Raw genomic sequence first — 15,797 nt, 5'->3', positions numbered from 1 at the left:
TGGTTTCAGCATACAGACATTAAATACAATAACAATAAAATTACATAAAAATTATTTTATTAATAATAAAATAAAGCATACAAAGAAGAAAATTTGAAAGATGCAAGTGCATCTCAAAGTAGTATATTTAAGTTTAAAAGTATTTAACTTGTTCAGTTGAAGAAGGAAAAAAAAACAATGGAAAGTTGGGTGGAAGGAAAAAGGTGGACATGCAAAAGGAATCGCCAGGGATTCACAAACTGCGGACGGGGGCTGAATGCAGAGTTTCAAGAGCCACCAAACGGGCCAGACTGCCGTTGCGTTTTTAAAACAAGGAGAGGCAGAGACTCCACGACCTAAATGGTGAAAGCTGCTGATGAATCAACCTGGGCTTCCCACCTGCATGCCGCGCCGTAGTGACGCCGTCAGTGTTGTCCAACCTGGTGAGGTAATCAGAGATCTGGTGCTTTCCTCTCTTTCTCTACTGCATAGTTGCTATTTGGAGGAATTTCATGGTGTCCAACATGTTCACATTCAGTCATAAAAGTGATCAGACTCGTCCGAGTCACTTTTATGGTCCGTCTTCGCTCCGTCCTCCGTCACTTGGAAAATGCCCAAGTTGAGACATGTGGCTGAAAAATATATTCAGTAAAAATCTCAATGATGAACGTCTTCAATTACCTGCAAAATATATTTATTTCCTGATATTTCTGAACGTACCTTTGGGCTTCTCCTCGGTTTTCACAGCTTTTTGTCTGAAAAGTGGAACAAAGTGATTAAATTATGTCCCACGATGTGTTTTATGACAGAAGATTTACTCACTTTTTGTTTATTGGCTCTTGAGGAGCCAGAAGATTCTCAATATCTTCTTCATCACTCGGTTCCTTTGACTTATTGTTTGAGGACCCAGTGTCGCTCTCCTCTTCCTCATCTTCATCTGCTTCCTCTGGAATGTTCTTCATCTGTTTAGACCTGAAGCAAAATGGCTGCATGTTGTTTAGTTTGTGCCGAATGAAAAGAAGGTTTCATGGTTTCATGGTCCTACCTGTTTTCCTGCAGACAAATGATGCTGTCCTCAGAGTCTCCTGCTTCCTCACTCCTGAGTTGGTCTTCCTCTTCGTTTGACTCCTCCTCTTCTATATTCTCACTACCTTCTCTCTCCTCGTCATCCTGTGAGGAGTCAGAATCCTTCTCCCCGTCATCTCTGCTTTCATTCTCCAGTTTTTCTGACTGATCTTCGTATTCTTCCTCATCTTCCTCATTCTCCTTTTGATTCCTATTTGGAAGAACCTCATTGTTGCTCTCATCATCTTCCTCAACATCACCACCCACTTCACTTTTCACCTCCTTCTCTTTCTCTTCATCTACAGATCTTTGGTATTTCTTTCCTTCTTCTTCATCCTTTTCTTCTGCGATACTTTGCTCGGAGCTGTAAACTTCCTCATCATCTCTATTTTCACTTTTTGCTATATCATCTCCTTTACAGCTTCCTGATTTATTGTCTTGAGCTGGACTCCTTGTGCTAAGCTCCTCTGCCTCCTTCTCGGATGGTGGTGACCCAGTGTTGACCCCCCTGCCTCGCTCTGACCTCCCTTTGCTTGCTGTGCCTCCTTCCCCAGAGGAGCAGCTTGTTTCTGAGTCCAGGGCGACGGCGCAGGAGGCAGCGACGACCTCACTGGAAGTCCTGGATGACCTGATAAGAGATGGTTGAAACGCAGAGATTTGAGAGCTAACCCTATGTGAGAACAAGAACACAGTTTATTTTTCTAAACATCTAAATTTAGTTTTCCAGTAAGAAATCCTTAAACTGCAACATAATGATGAACACAGTTACAATAGTTGTCTTCCAGCCTCAGTCGGCTAAAATAAAACCAACTTATTAGGTTTTGATATTTGTAGCTTATTTTAAAGATCTGTGAGTGTAATTGTGTCGTTTTGGGTTTCACCTCAGTGCTTCGTAACAGCTTAAAAATAAAAAACAGTGGGTGGAGTGAAAACTAGATGAAACAGGAAGTTGAAGTCATCAGTTTCTCAGTATTTCAGATATTTAAAACAAAAACCTAATCAATAATTATCAATATCGACTAATATGAAATGTTCATATATCGTGATACGTTTCTTCAGACATCGTTCAGAAATGAAGGATTGGTTAAAATATTTGCACATGGCGGTGTATCGTTTTGGTCATAGATTATCGTTGTTGGTGAGGCTGATGTACCTGAGCGAACATAATCATTATTTGTTACCTCTGAGAACTGGGTCTTTCTGACTCTGAGGATGAAGCCTCTGTTCTTCCTTTCTTCTCTCTTTTCTTCTCGTCTCTGCAGGTCAAACTGGAATCTCTGCCGCTCTCACTGCTTTTCACATGTCCGCTAGAGAGACGCACTGCAGGATGTAAAGAAATGATCAATCAGACAAACATGTGCACTTTAGTTACATACAGGGTTTGTTTCCTCCTGTTTTTCACCTGGTTTAATGTCGAGCTCAGAGGACAAACACCTTCCGCCTCCTCCACCTCTCACCCTCTTTGAATTTGCTGCGCTCGTCTCATTTTCTCGCTCTACAATGTGAGAAGCTGGCGGTTCCTCAGTGTGGAGCTGACCTGCAGATCCCACAGCGATCCCATCAGAGCAGGGGTGACTGTAGCGTTCAGGAGCACGGCCTACAGCTTCAGACCTGACCCACGGTCGATGATGATCGAATGGGGGGGTGAGGTGTTGGAGCAGAAGTGGATGAGGATATGGGAAGTTGGGTGGAGGGAAAGGTGAGGGACACTGGGGTTGAAAAGGTGTTTGAAGGAAACCTGGAGGCATGCCTGCTTGGGTTAGCCAGGTGGGCTCCTGATGGGGATAACAGGAGAAACGATGTTGGCTATAAGCAGAGCTTCCTTCGGTGAGAAACGTTTGAGGAGCATCAACTTTTGGAGCCTTTATGAAAGGATCTGTGAATAAAGAGGAACCTGGTGGAAGAAGCTCCAAGTTTCCAGTTTCTTTAACAAGAAAAACCATTTGCAACTTCATATCTTCAAGTGGCAAAGGAAGAAAACAAACCTTGTGAAATCAGAGGCTGATCAACTGTTGCTGTTGAGACTTGATCTTTACTGTGTTGTAGATAAGATTTCAAACAATCTTCCATTCTCTGTTGAGGAAATAAATGACTAACATGATGAGCAATAAACAGAAAATTGTTTTTTTAGAAACACTTTTTTTTTAAAGGAGGGCTTATGGAGAAAATATAGTGATATCAAAAGGTTTTCTTTATTTGTCATTGCATTGTATATGAAGAAAGCAATGTGTACTTGTGAAGTGGAAGAACAATTTTGCCTCAACTTTGAAAAAATGTGGAGCACATTTGGTTTAAGATCTTAATTCATACTTTGCAAAACACTGCAGGTTTTTTTGAGGGCTTTGTCTACCATGATATCACCAATGTAAATGCACAGCACACTTTAGTGTTGGTCTGTAACATAGAATTCCAAAAATATTTTCATGTTTTCTTAGTTGTGACAAAATGGGAAAAAGTTTAACAGTAACAAATATTTTTTAAGGTAATGAAGTGAGCCAGTGAGTTTGGTAAAGCTGTGGTTGTACCTTCTTGTGAGAGGCCTCAGTTTTCTCCTGAAGCTGCTGCTGCCAGCGGTGGAGGTTTTCCTCCAGGTACAGCTCGTACTCCACCTGGAAATGTTAAATGTTAAAGTGTACATTTAAATAACTGTTAAACTCTAAGGCAAGCTTTCAATCCTTTAAAACATCTCCCAGTTACTGAGTTTAATTTCATTTTATGCATTTACTGTCACTGTATCTGTTGCCACCAACAGAACTGCTCTGTCTCGCTCTGATTGCTGCTAGATAAAAACTGTTAGAGAATCTGACAGTGCAGGTCATTGTGTTTGTGCGCTGGCTGTGTGCATCCTGTAACCCGTATAGTTTTCATGGCAGCGTTGCGGGCCAACATCTCTTTCAGTGTGTCCTGGGCTCTCTCAAACTGCAGGAGAAGCTGCCTGTTGTGCTGCTGGGCTCTGCGCTCTCTCGCCTTCAGCTCCTGCAGACGCTGCTGAAGTTGCATCCCTCTGCTACAGGAAATAAGAGAGGGAAACTTTAAAAACTGTGGTGGCATGCAGCGTGGATCATTCTGTATCTGCACCCCAGGCCATGTCGTGTTGGCACTGGATTAAAGTAGAAGGGAAAATTCATCTTCTGCATGCTGCCTTTGTGAACAAGCCAAATCTTTTCTGGAGGAAAGTTTTATAGACAGAGGAGGCAAAGATTTCTTTGACCAGAAGAATCTTTGGAGAAATCACGGTGGCGATTTAAAACTGTCAGTAGCATCATTCACATCACTGATGTATGTAAACTTCTAACCAGCACTGTACATTCATCCAGACTACTGTAACATTAACAGGTTGTTGTAAAACAATAAGTAACGTCAAGTGGATTATTTTTTATGAAGCTTTAAGACAAAGCTACATACAGTATAAACCCCAGATGTGTCAAACCTACCAGGTGTCTTTTTGAGTACCTTACCTTTTCTTTATAAAGAGCTCTCTTTGTTTGGTAAAAGTATTTTGATCCATGCTGGTAAGATGCTCAAATGAAAGCAAATTCTCCCATGGTGCAGCCATGACTGGCTGAGCTCCTTAGATGAACAGATTATCAGGGATTAAGAGTGATGCTTTAAGGGGGAGGGACCATAACCATGCTGCCAATCCACATTCACAGCACACATAACCTTTCTGAAGCGCTTTTAAATGCACAATGATTCTGTTTTAAAAATCCATCTTAATGGGTCTTTTTAAGGTCTGTTTTATGTCTTTTTAATACTATTACTACTAATAATTATTCAGCGATAATAACAAACTTTTTATTATTATTATTTCTTGTCATTGTTGTTAATAATAATTACTGTTGTTTAAATTATTAAGAATAATATTACTGCTGATCATATTAACATTACTACTGTTATTAATAATGATATTAATATTAATAGAAGGAGTAGGAGGAGGAGTACAGGGAATGATTAATAAATCTAATTGTGAGAAATGTACACTCGAAGAGAAACATGTAACAGATGAGTTTAAATATCTGGATATTATTTGGGTTTTAAGATAATGTAAAATAGGTGCAAATAAAAGGCAAATATTCTGTATGTGACATGAAAGTTTGAAAAAGGCGGAGGCTATTTTAACACGCGGAACTGTATTGTGTTGTCCCCCTCCGGTTGTATTATCATGTAGCACTACATGTCGGACGTGATTTGAGATCAATTCAACAGAGCAGTTCCTTATCTAAAGAGTAGTATTTGGCTTATTTTCAACAAAGATGAAGGTGATTTCGTATTTTAGGCCAGAATAATATTTCCTGAAGGTTTATGACTCAATATGATTAATTGAGAGTCGCGTAGCAAAGCGAACAGAGTATTATTTGACTAGCCTCTAGCTAACCATCCACTGTGCGTCTGTAAAATCGTTCCTTCAATACGCTGACCGCGTCACGGTTTTAGTTTTACTTTAAACATGACAGCGTTGGGCAGCAGGTTGTTCAACAAGGTCGGGAAGTTTTGCGAACAGCTTCCTGTCTTCCTCAACACCTTCCTGGTGTTCTCCATCACCGGGGAGGTGAGCTACCTGGTGCTGGTGGAGGCTCCGCTAGAGGCAGAGCAACAGAAGACGGCGTGGTCCTCCTGGTGGAAGGCGCTGCACCTGTTGGGCCAGTACTTCATGCTGGGAAACATCTGCTGGAACGCTTTTCTCTTCCTGAAAGTCAGCCCCAGCATCAAGGGGGTGTTTCTGGGAGGAAATGGACTGGGCCAGGGCTGGAGGTAAGGAAGTGGTTAGGAGCCCATCAGTCAATAAATACACACGCCTTTCTACTATCCTCAATTTCAACTCTATATAACGCAAAATTAAGTTAATTTCATTCTGGATTGTTCTAAATTAAGCAACAACAAAATTAATGAAGATAATGTTCTTTTTTATTTTGATAATGTGCCAATATCCAAAAGGTCACATCAATACCAGTTTGTTGGGTAAAATATTTTTTGTTTACACAGTGATCTTATCTTAGCTTGTCATCCTTGAGAAGATAGCTTTGGCAGACTGGATGGCAGTCAATTTATTGTTTTCAATAGACTGTAGTTAGTAATGTAGGTCTTTCTGTAAAACCTGTTGAAGTGTCTGGTTAGCATGCTAAAATTTCCTAAACATATAGAGTTAAAAAATGTAAATGCAGTGTTATAGTGCCTTCCAAAAGTATTAAAATTATTTCCACATTAGTTCATTGTATTTTGGTGAGATTTTATGTGACAAATCAATACAAAGTCCTTATGAATTGAATAAGGACACTAGTCCAGAACAAAACCTTTACAGAAAATATTGCAGTTACAGCTGCAGTTCTTTGGGGATATGACTGTAAGCTTTCCACATGTGGAGACTGAATTTTTTCTGAGTTATTATGCTCCTGTCCTGCAGGAATCCTGACTAAAATGGTTGTTTTGAGTTTTCACAAGTAAGCAAAAATTGAGCTTTCTCCATTATAGCTTTCATGTGCAATAATAACATAATTCTCCTGGTTTTATAAAAAAAAAAATCAGCACAATGTTGATATTACGTTTAACTTAGTACTTCTAATCTAAAGATAGTAAATGCTTAACTACTGTCTTAGAATTGTTAATCTGTCAATAGAAAGGTATCAGCTAAAATTTCATGTTAGGCTTAGAAGTTCAGTTTGTATTTCTGTGATACTCACTGTAGCAAAGTAAAACTATCTAAGACATCTTCAGCATTAAATAATATTTTGTTGTCTTTTGTTACGCAGGTACTGTTACACGTGCGAGACACACACGCCTCCTCGCTGCTCCCACTGCTACGACTGCAAGGTGTGCGTTCTGCGGCGGGATCACCACTGCGTCTTCTTCGGCCAGTGTGTCGGCTTCCGCAACTACCGCTACTTCCTGTGCTGCTTGTTGTTCATGTGGTTGGGTCTCCTCTACGCCATGGTGATGAATGCCGAGGTCTTCATCGTCATTCTGAAGGAGGGCGTGACTCTGCACAGCATCCTGCTGCTGCTCATACCCTGGATCATGCTTGTTTCAGGTCTGCTACACTGGCTGCCTTGTAGATTTCGTTTGTGTTCTTTGTAGCTTTTAATAATAGCTCCAAGTAGGATTCGCTTCGAAATGTTACATTTATAGTTCTTTTTAATTAATTAAAAGTTGAGGGAAACAATTTGTATAAACAGCCATTTTGGTTCAGACATTTCTTGAAATTATACAAGCTAATATCTTCCTTTGTTTTTCAGGCCAGGTTTCAGCGCGGGCCTTCACCTTTGCCTTCATCGCCGACACCTGCGTTGTGGGTTTCCTGCTCGTCTCCGCCTTCTTCTTCTTCCACCTGTTCTTGCTGTTTCGAGGGCAGACCACCAGGGAGTGGTACTCTTCTCGCCGCCCCTACAACCTGGGTCCCGTTAACAACCTGCGGCAGATGCTGGGCCTTCGCTGGTACATCTGCTGGATCTCCCCGCTTGTCCCATCACCGCTAGTTGAAGACGGGATAAACTTCCAGGTCACGGGATCGCTGGAACCCTGCCAGTAGCATCCAGAAGTCAGGACAGAGTCTGAGTCTTTAGTGGTGATGGTTTATGCTGACAGGAGCAGCAGCCGGAACATTACCTCGGTTTAAGAGGAGGTAGCTTTGGATGGGATGCTGCTTAGATACTTGGTGGTGGTCTTATCGTTTGAAATTATTCATCAGCCTTTTAATTGCGCTGAGAAGGGAATTCAGGGGTCGACCTGAAGATGGTATCTGCATCGGTTGAGGGTAACCTCAGATACTTACTCAATTCTGTATAACACTGAGCACTGAACAGATATTTAAAACAGCACTGAAGTAAGAATGTACTGTATCAATGATTAAAAGTAAATGTAGAATATTTAATCTTTCTTAGAAGGCACTTGCAGCTCACAAATGTGGTGATGTAGTTAAACGTTGAGTGGACTTTTTCTTAAAGACCTAAGCTGCCTAAATCAGTCTCACTCAGATTTGTTTTGCACTTTTCCTGATTAAACTCCAGGATATTCTTCATCCACTTCTGAGCTGCTGATGAGTATATCACAGGCCTTTAGTGGGGGCCGTTTCAAGCTGAACAAAAACATCTAAACTGAAGATGCACGATCACATTCAGGTGAAGTTTCAGCTTGGCCAGCCTTAAAAAAATTATCATGAACTCAAAATTTTCATCTTTTTTGTGATGTGTAACCTGCACTAAGCAGATTACTCTGGAGAAGGCTCTTAAGGTATTTCTAATGACATCAAGGTGTTTAATGTAAAACGGGGAAACAACAACACGTAAGAAGTTAATACAAAGGAAACTATTTTCTGTGATCTATGTTAAAACTTTGGTGGTGTTTACTTAGGCTGTGAGATAGAAACCAATTCAGACACCTCATAAGAAGGCTGAGCAATTGTGCATTTGTTTTTTTTTTAGCTTTCAGCTTCTGTTTGACAGGGAACCTGCTGGATTTAGATATTTTTTCTGCCTTTTGGAAATCTTAGTTAAGATAAGGTTTTGCATTCTCTAGGGAATACACACAGAGACAGATGTGTACAGTCATCAATGTTAACTGTGCTAATCACTAATATATGATACTAAGGATGGTTTTAAATGTCAACTTTGTAATCATTTCGTCTTAGTTTTAAGGTCCTCCACATTAATAATTGTTTTACTGCTCGTTTGTACCCTCTGTCATATTTAAGCATATTTCTTGGTGGCAAAAATATTCAACCAGGATATCAGGAGATATTTTAAACATAAATTATGATTGAAACCCACTTCGCACTTGCCTACACTCTTTGTCTATGCTAGCAACCACAAAGAAAATGGAGCCTTTTTGTGGGTTATTTAATATTTGTCTCACTATGCCCTGACTTGGTTTCTGTTCAGTTACTTGTGTAAATGAATATGTACACAATCTAATTCATGTCATGTATATTTTGCCAAAACCACAGCAATTAAAACGATGGGAGTTTTGTGTAGCTGATCCTTAAAATAATAGTAAAAACCCAGCTTTACAAGAACTCCTCACACAATCAGACATCAACTCTGATGTTGAAATAAAAGAAAATCATTGACCAGTCACTGTAAAAAGGGTATGAGAAACATTTTTCTTATAGGTCAGAATTGGCTAAAATTGTTACCAGTGGATCAAAGTTTGGTCAGAAATATTAGTGGTGCATCTGTAACCTTCACATTTATTAAAAAAACTCTGACATAGTGTAATTTTTTTTGTTTACAGATTGATGTCATGTAAAGTCATCTAACAAATCCAGTATTTAAAATGATTTTATTACAGTGGTGTGTCAACAGTTTGTTTCATAGTTTCTAATTTGTTAGTGTTTCTGGCCATCAGGGACTTGAGCAACATTGTGTCATTGTACCATTCCTTACTGCAACATGAAACTGATCTTTATAACGTCTTTCCTTTGCAAGGCGACAGTTCGTATCTTAATATTTGTATCAGTCAGTCTCTTTATGGTTTATTTTTTAAGGTATTGTTGAGGCTGATAATTTTAATATGTTATCTCCTGTTGTCTCCTGTTTCAGTCCAGTATGTAGAATTGCCTTTTTCACCGTGCTAACATGTCTTACTGCACTTGATGCCAGCTTTACTTTCATTACCTCGCCTGTATTTTGTAATTCAAACTCTCCTTGCCTTAAAGTGAAGCAACAAATCACAAGCCTTTGGTTTGACAGGTTCTTAAGTGTTGGTGAATCTAGCAAAAACTGTTCAGTTTTTATTTGTCTTAATTTTAATTGTTTTGAAAAAGATTGCTGTTTATTCTGTTGGGTTTTGTTTTTTAGACGTCCATCATCGAACTCTTTGACTTGAGATGCTTTACTGTTTTTGTTATTTTGTATCTGCAAACGTGTTGTAATGTTTACTTTAAAAATGTTCAGAAAAGTGTTTTCTCTTACTTCTGCTTCAGAGTTTCTCAAATGTTTGATTAAAACTATGGAAATCAATGATATACCTGTTACTCCTACTAAATATTTGTGAATGTAATTCAATGAGAAATTATTCTTAAACCTGAACACTAACCCCACAGGTTCCTTCAGGGAATGTTCCTTACAGGTACAACAGTCTTTTCTTCTATAAGGAGTGTTTTACACAAGAACATGGTTATCTGTCAAATAATGCTTACCGAACATCCTTTAAAGGTTACTAATTTTATACCCTTCAGAGAACCTTTCAAGAATGGTCTTGATCTGAGAAGGCCAGTTTAAACCATTTTCTAGAAACTATCAGGGACTTTTCTCTAAAACTTGCCTAAATGTCATCAACTATTACAGTGTAGCTTTCAGGGAATCTTTAAAGAATGCTCTCAAAAAAGTCAGTTTCCACATAAACACTAACTTTCTCAGGTAGTTTCCCTTAAAACTTTTACAACAACCTACAAAGAACATTTAGGGAATGTCCCAAAGGCTACTGGTTTTCTAACCTTTAGAGAACCTTAAGGAAATTGAGGGAATAAAACAAAAATTAAGAGACATAAAATAAAAAAAACCCAGCACAAAGTAGCTAAAACTAAAAAAAAATTATATTCTTGCAGTGTCCCTGTACACTTTACTGTAGAAAAAAATTGATTTAAATTGAGCTTATTGAGTATCGGTGTGCAGAACGGAAGAAGTCCGACTTTCAACGGCCGCCATTGGAGAAGTTCTTGACAACTGCCACACCTGTTGCGTCTAGGATCTTGTTGGTAAGATTTTTTTTCCCACAATTCTTATTTATTTAACTGTAAACAGTTTATTAGTGGGACATTATGAACTAGAGTCGTGTACAGACGTAAATTCACAGCCAATTTAAAATTTGCGTATCTGAAGCTAACAGAACCGTCTGTCGTCTTCAGGTCGCCGTCTCAACTGTCGCTAACGTTCCGACTCCATTACTGACCTGTGAATAATGGCTGTGAACTGTATAAAACATCTGTTTCCCTTTCTTTAGCTTACCCACGGAGTTTAGATGAAGGATGTTGAAAGATTTATCGCCAAACTGGAACAAAGCCTTTGCATTTTAGCTTATTGTTTTGACAATTTTAGCATCCGTTAGTTAGATTACCCGTAGTTAACGTTTTTAAAGTTAGCCTAAATACAACAGCTTATCTACGATATTGTAATAAATGCGGGGTTTAGTTTATTTTTAATTAAGTCTAGTGTTATAAAGGTTATAAGTGTTTGGTTTTTTTAATTTGGAAAAAAAAAGTTTTTTGAAATACTCAATAAAGTTAATTAACATTATAATCACAGTTTTCTTTTTCATTTAAGTTTTAACAATCATCCGCAGGTGGTTTAACTCTTTCGATCTAATCAGTTGATAAAGATATTTTTCTTGTCTGCTTATACAAATAGTTGAAACCAGAGCCACATCCACCAAACTTATCTTATTTTAGGTCGACTAGAAATACCTAAATTATGCCTATTTGCCATAATAATGAGATTAAGAGAGGTTTATTTATTAAACCTCTGCTCCCCAATTGGTTCCTCTTGATGTGAAGAAGCAGCAGCTCTGAGTCCGTCCCAGATGACCAAGCCTTTATCTCTAAGGAATCTCGGATAATCCTTTGGAGGAAAGTAATTTTTTTTCCATTTGTAACCATTATGTTCAAACATGACCCAGGGGGCATCCACGCACTGTTTCCACAAAGTTATGAGAAAGAATATTTTTTGCTAAGCTGGAAGCTTTAAAATGTCCTTTCACAGAAACAAAGGAGCCAGGCCTAATTCCTGAAAAACAGCCCCACACCCTAATAGTCTATGTGACTAAGTTCATTTCTCACATTACTCTCAGTTAAAAGCCGTTCTCCTGGCCAATGCCACACCCAAACCAGATTCCCAGAGGAGGATTCATCACTCCACAGAACATCTCTGCCGTTCTAGAGTCCACTGGTTCAACACCTTTGTGTACCTATTGAATTACACTTTGTGATGTAAAGCTGGGAGGCATTCCACGAAGCTCTTTTTGTATGGTCCTTGAGCTAATCTGAAGTGTGGAAGACTCCAGCTGAAGTGTGGAAGACTCATAAGAAAGTTGGGGAGTAAAAAATGTGGAATGGTACATCCTTATAAATAAAGGCCTGTTCATATGAGTCTTAGATTTACTGGATGCAGATGCCTTCAAAGTGAGACTCTAAACCTTTATTCATTATAAAGTTGTAGTATTTGATTCTGACTATTTTTTCTAGAATAAAATACTTTCCCATTGTTGATTTAACTTTACTTCCTATATGTCAGTGTTGGCTTTTTTTTTCTTCTTTTTTCTTCTTCTTTTTTTTACTTCCTGTAAAATGTGGATACATTAAAACTGGTGCTGTGACTATTTCGTTCTCATCACTTTATTGATGTGTTTTTGCAGCACAGGGGAGTACTTGGCCACCCCGATGGATATTACAGAGGAAACTACGTGTGTAACGCTCAATAAGCAAAAACCTCTATGCACACACACACAGGTTTAATTAAATGATCACTCAACCTATAACATTTTGTCTTGTAAAGATCCCGAATGGATATGCTGGAGAAAATAGCTGAGCTGGATTACAGCCAGAGTCAGCTGAGGGAACTGAACACTGAGATGAGGCACTGGCTGGAAGTTGCAGACGACGACATGGCAGTGCTGCGCTCAGAGAATGCCAGCCTCAGGAAACAAGTGAAAGAGTGAGTGCATCATGCTGTCTGTCTTCTTTGACTTAAACTGTCTTTTGGAGTTTAACCACCACAAATGCTGACCCAATGACTTCCTTAGTTGCCGCGGTGAAGGATCTCATTTTCCTCTTTTGCTCCTCTGTGTCTGCAGCCTGGAGAGGATCTTCAGTGAACTTCAGCAGGTTGAAGTTGAACCTTGTGGGCCTCTGTTGCCCGATGCCCTTGATGAAAATAAAATCTGTGAAAAGAAGTTTCAGGATTTGGTGCGTTAACATCAGAATTATTTCCATACCTGCAATAAATGTAAATATGGATTAAATGCATAGATACTGTAGGTTGCTTTTCTAGTCATCATCACTTCTATCTGATAGATGGTGTTGTTTTGCAGGAGAAGGAAACATTAAAGGTGCAGGAAGAAAATAAGGAGCTAATCGTCAAGGTAGCTATATTATTTTGCTGTTCAGATTAATCAGCAGTGTTTGATAACGCATCTCTATAAAAAAAATTAAAAAGTGGGCATTATTTCTTTAAAAAATTACTTAAAATGCATAGGTTGGCTTTCACGTTCTCCAATTCAAGGTTCCTCAAACTGAAGTTTTCATTTTAAGATGTTTCCATCCTTTTCAGATAAAGAACCTTAAACAAGAGCAAGAGCAAGACAAGATCGCTTTAAACAAGCTCAGGACTGAATTTGAAAGCCTTGAGGTAACTCAACAATTAGTTTGTCTCTCTATATATTTTGAAATCAGTGTTTTGGTTTTGATTTTTTCCCAGATCTTCTCAAACAGTTTTTTGTTGTTGTTGTTGTTTTGCCAATTGATTTTTGATGGAAATTTGTAATGTGTGTGTTATAGGTAATGAAATGCCTTCAATCTAAGCCACAGTGATTTGTTATTTTATTACTCACTCCCTTTAATGCAAGTTACATTTTATCTTGTGGCAACCACAAACTTCAATCTGTCTTTATTGGAATGCATCACAACAAAGACATGCATTTACTTTTGCAAATATTTAATAAGATTCACACGTTTTATTAAATGGACAAATGGACTTCAACTCTTTGTCGTGTGGTGTCAGATTTTGGTGGAGGAAGTTCAAATACAGCTGCAGCGAAGGGATGAGCTGATTCATCAGGTAGGGGCACAGAAACCAGAGTCAGGCTATGAAATAGAAATCATGCATATTAATGTTTGCAGTTCTCTATTATTCATCTCTTAATATGGATTTTTAACTATGTGTTTGTTGGACAGAAAAGCTTGCAGTTAAAGCACCTGGAGGAAACCGTGGAGGAATATTCAGAAGTCATAAAGGCAATTATGTTTACAACCATTACAGTTTTAAACGAAAGCAGTTTTGCTTCACACAGGGTGTTCATAATCTGGGAAAAGCTGAGCATAACACAGTCTGGTTGTTGGACGTTTCTGTTCTGCAGGACCTCAGGCTGACGAAGCAGGAGCTGATCCACCAGCTGGAGGAGAGACGAGACGAGGCTTCATTGTAACCCTGCCATTCAGATCCTTAACATTCACAGGATTCGCACAGGACAGGTTCCTCTCTCTGAGACGTGCTGCTGTTTGTTGTCAGTGCTGCTGTGACTGAGGCGATGAGAGAGGAGGAGGGACAACCCAGTCCTCACCTGTCCATAGCTGAGGAAATCCAGCAGCTCTTATCTGCTGGAATGAATTTCTGCCATGACGCCATGGAGCCGATCTCTGTGGCATCTGATCTGGACAGCAGTGTAAGATACTCAAAGTTTTGTTATGAATTTTGCAAAAAAACGAGTCTTGATGCGACCAATATTTGATGAATAATAATGATTTATTACATTCTCCAGACTGAAAATACTTCCATGTAATTTACAGAGTGCGGTTCATCAACTGTGATTTCGTTTTCTGTATTACCAGCAGTAGCCACAAGAGTGCGCCACATTCAAGCTGTGTTTTTTCAGAAAGTCCTGTGTGAATGAAGTAGAAGACATGAGCCTGGTGTTGTGTTGTATCTGCAGATAAACACTGGTGAGAAGGAGCAGCTGGTACCTTCCCCTCTTGCAACTGGACTCCAGCCCAAACGGTACGTTAGCTTGCAAACATAACCAATACGTTTGTTCTGTATCCAACCTTTCGCAGGTGTTTAGTTCTTGTATGTAATTGTTTTGTGTCTTTATCTCTCTCCTGATAGTGGGAGCAGCTGTGCTGTTATCTTGAGGGCCACCATCCGGAAGCTGATCATGCTGTGTATCGTCAGCGTGTGTGTTTTGCTCTTTATAGTTTGTGGCTGCTGGGTTCGAAACGCTGGCAACTTTTTCAGCAACAGTTTGATAATGTTGCCGCCCTACGTCAGCGTCCAATATGAGGCATTACCTCCCGTTTAACCTGTTCCAAGTTTGAGATTTGATTGTTTGTAGTTTTATTAAACTGCAGGAATTTTAACTTGAAGAACCTCTGTACATGTATGCTATGCTATATTTACACAAAAGTAAAGTTGCAAAGTGGCCACTTCAGTTTGAGCGTCTTGTTAAGCTGGTTATGCCGCGGCCTACGACAATGAGCAGTGATTGGGGAGACTGCTGACTCTCCACAATGCTCAGATCACTGGTAAAGAAGCAGGTTGTTCGCTGAGTGATAAATCCAAGAATATCAATGGAAAGTTGTGCAGAAGGAAAAAGTGAGATGGGAAACAAGCAGCAGGGATGAGTTCAGGTTTGAGAGGATTACTAAGAAGAAGGCTGGAGCAGATTGATTAGTGTTGATTAATGGTTCAAATTCAAAAGTACCTGTACCTGATTTTAGTGACTGCTGACCTAAACCCCACAGAGAATCTGTGAAGAGAAACCCGACCCAACAAAGCAGCCATGACACCTCAGCAGAGCCACAGGCTGGTTGCCTCCATGCCACGCCGCACTGATGCAGTAATTCATTCAAAAGGAGCCCCGGGTGTACTGTACATGAAAATACTTTTTTTCTTAATTCGTCTTAGGTGATGGCTTAAATTTTCTGAGGAATTGAATTGGGAGATTTAGTTTAGCTGTAAACCGTAATTATGAAGGAATACTTGAACTATAACACCGTATTTAATGAATCTTCATATGAGTTTCACTTTCTGAATTGACTATTAGTTCATTGATAT

The 15,797-nt window shown here is 39.3% G+C and overlaps 3 protein-coding genes across 4 annotated transcripts; 2 read left to right on the top strand and 1 right to left on the bottom strand.

Annotated features, from left to right (window-relative positions):
* Positions 1–44: 44 nt before the first annotated feature.
* Positions 45–4,627, bottom strand: LOC103471412 (chromodomain-helicase-DNA-binding protein 7). Of its 2 annotated transcripts, XM_008420394.2 has the most exons (10): positions 4,503–4,627; positions 3,898–4,051; positions 3,570–3,653; positions 3,030–3,117; positions 2,447–2,920; positions 2,226–2,364; positions 1,025–1,672; positions 802–951; positions 700–734; positions 45–611 (listed from the first exon to the last, which is right to left on the bottom strand). In XM_008420394.2, the coding sequence occupies exons 1-10, from the start codon at positions 4,598–4,600 to the stop codon at positions 514–516; spliced, it is 1,968 nt and encodes a 655-aa protein (XP_008418616.1). In that variant the 5' UTR covers positions 4,601–4,627; the 3' UTR covers positions 45–513. The 2 variants fall into 2 exon arrangements, with proteins under 2 accessions (XP_008418616.1, XP_008418617.1); XM_008420395.2 differs by lacking the exons at positions 45–611; positions 700–734 and having other exon boundaries at positions 853–965.
* Positions 4,628–5,175: 548 nt separating this feature from the next.
* zdhhc24 (zDHHC palmitoyltransferase 24) lies at positions 5,176–10,000 on the top strand. The gene is made up of 3 exons (XM_008420396.2): positions 5,176–5,796; positions 6,792–7,069; positions 7,275–10,000. Exons 1-3 carry the CDS (start codon positions 5,492–5,494, stop codon positions 7,565–7,567), a joined length of 876 nt encoding a protein of 291 aa, XP_008418618.1. The 5' UTR covers positions 5,176–5,491; the 3' UTR covers positions 7,568–10,000.
* A 507-nt stretch (positions 10,001–10,507) lies between these two features.
* LOC103471414 (kinectin-like) lies at positions 10,508–15,171 on the top strand. Its single transcript, XM_008420397.2, has 12 exons — positions 10,508–10,732; positions 12,385–12,432; positions 12,525–12,683; positions 12,823–12,934; positions 13,060–13,110; positions 13,299–13,376; positions 13,749–13,805; positions 13,922–13,981; positions 14,104–14,168; positions 14,256–14,409; positions 14,677–14,741; positions 14,850–15,171. The coding sequence occupies exons 2-12, from the start codon at positions 12,410–12,412 to the stop codon at positions 15,040–15,042; spliced, it is 1,017 nt and encodes a 338-aa protein (XP_008418619.1). The 5' UTR covers positions 10,508–10,732; positions 12,385–12,409; the 3' UTR covers positions 15,043–15,171.
* Positions 15,172–15,797: the final 626 nt, after the last annotated feature.

The sequence above is a fragment of the Poecilia reticulata genome, linkage group LG10 (genome assembly GCF_000633615.1).
Source record: "Poecilia reticulata strain Guanapo linkage group LG10, Guppy_female_1.0+MT, whole genome shotgun sequence".
NCBI classification, from domain to species: Eukaryota; Metazoa; Chordata; class Actinopteri; order Cyprinodontiformes; family Poeciliidae; genus Poecilia; species Poecilia reticulata.
The sequence above is the reverse complement of the archived record's forward strand: the minus strand, read 5'-3'. Positions and strand labels throughout refer to the sequence as shown.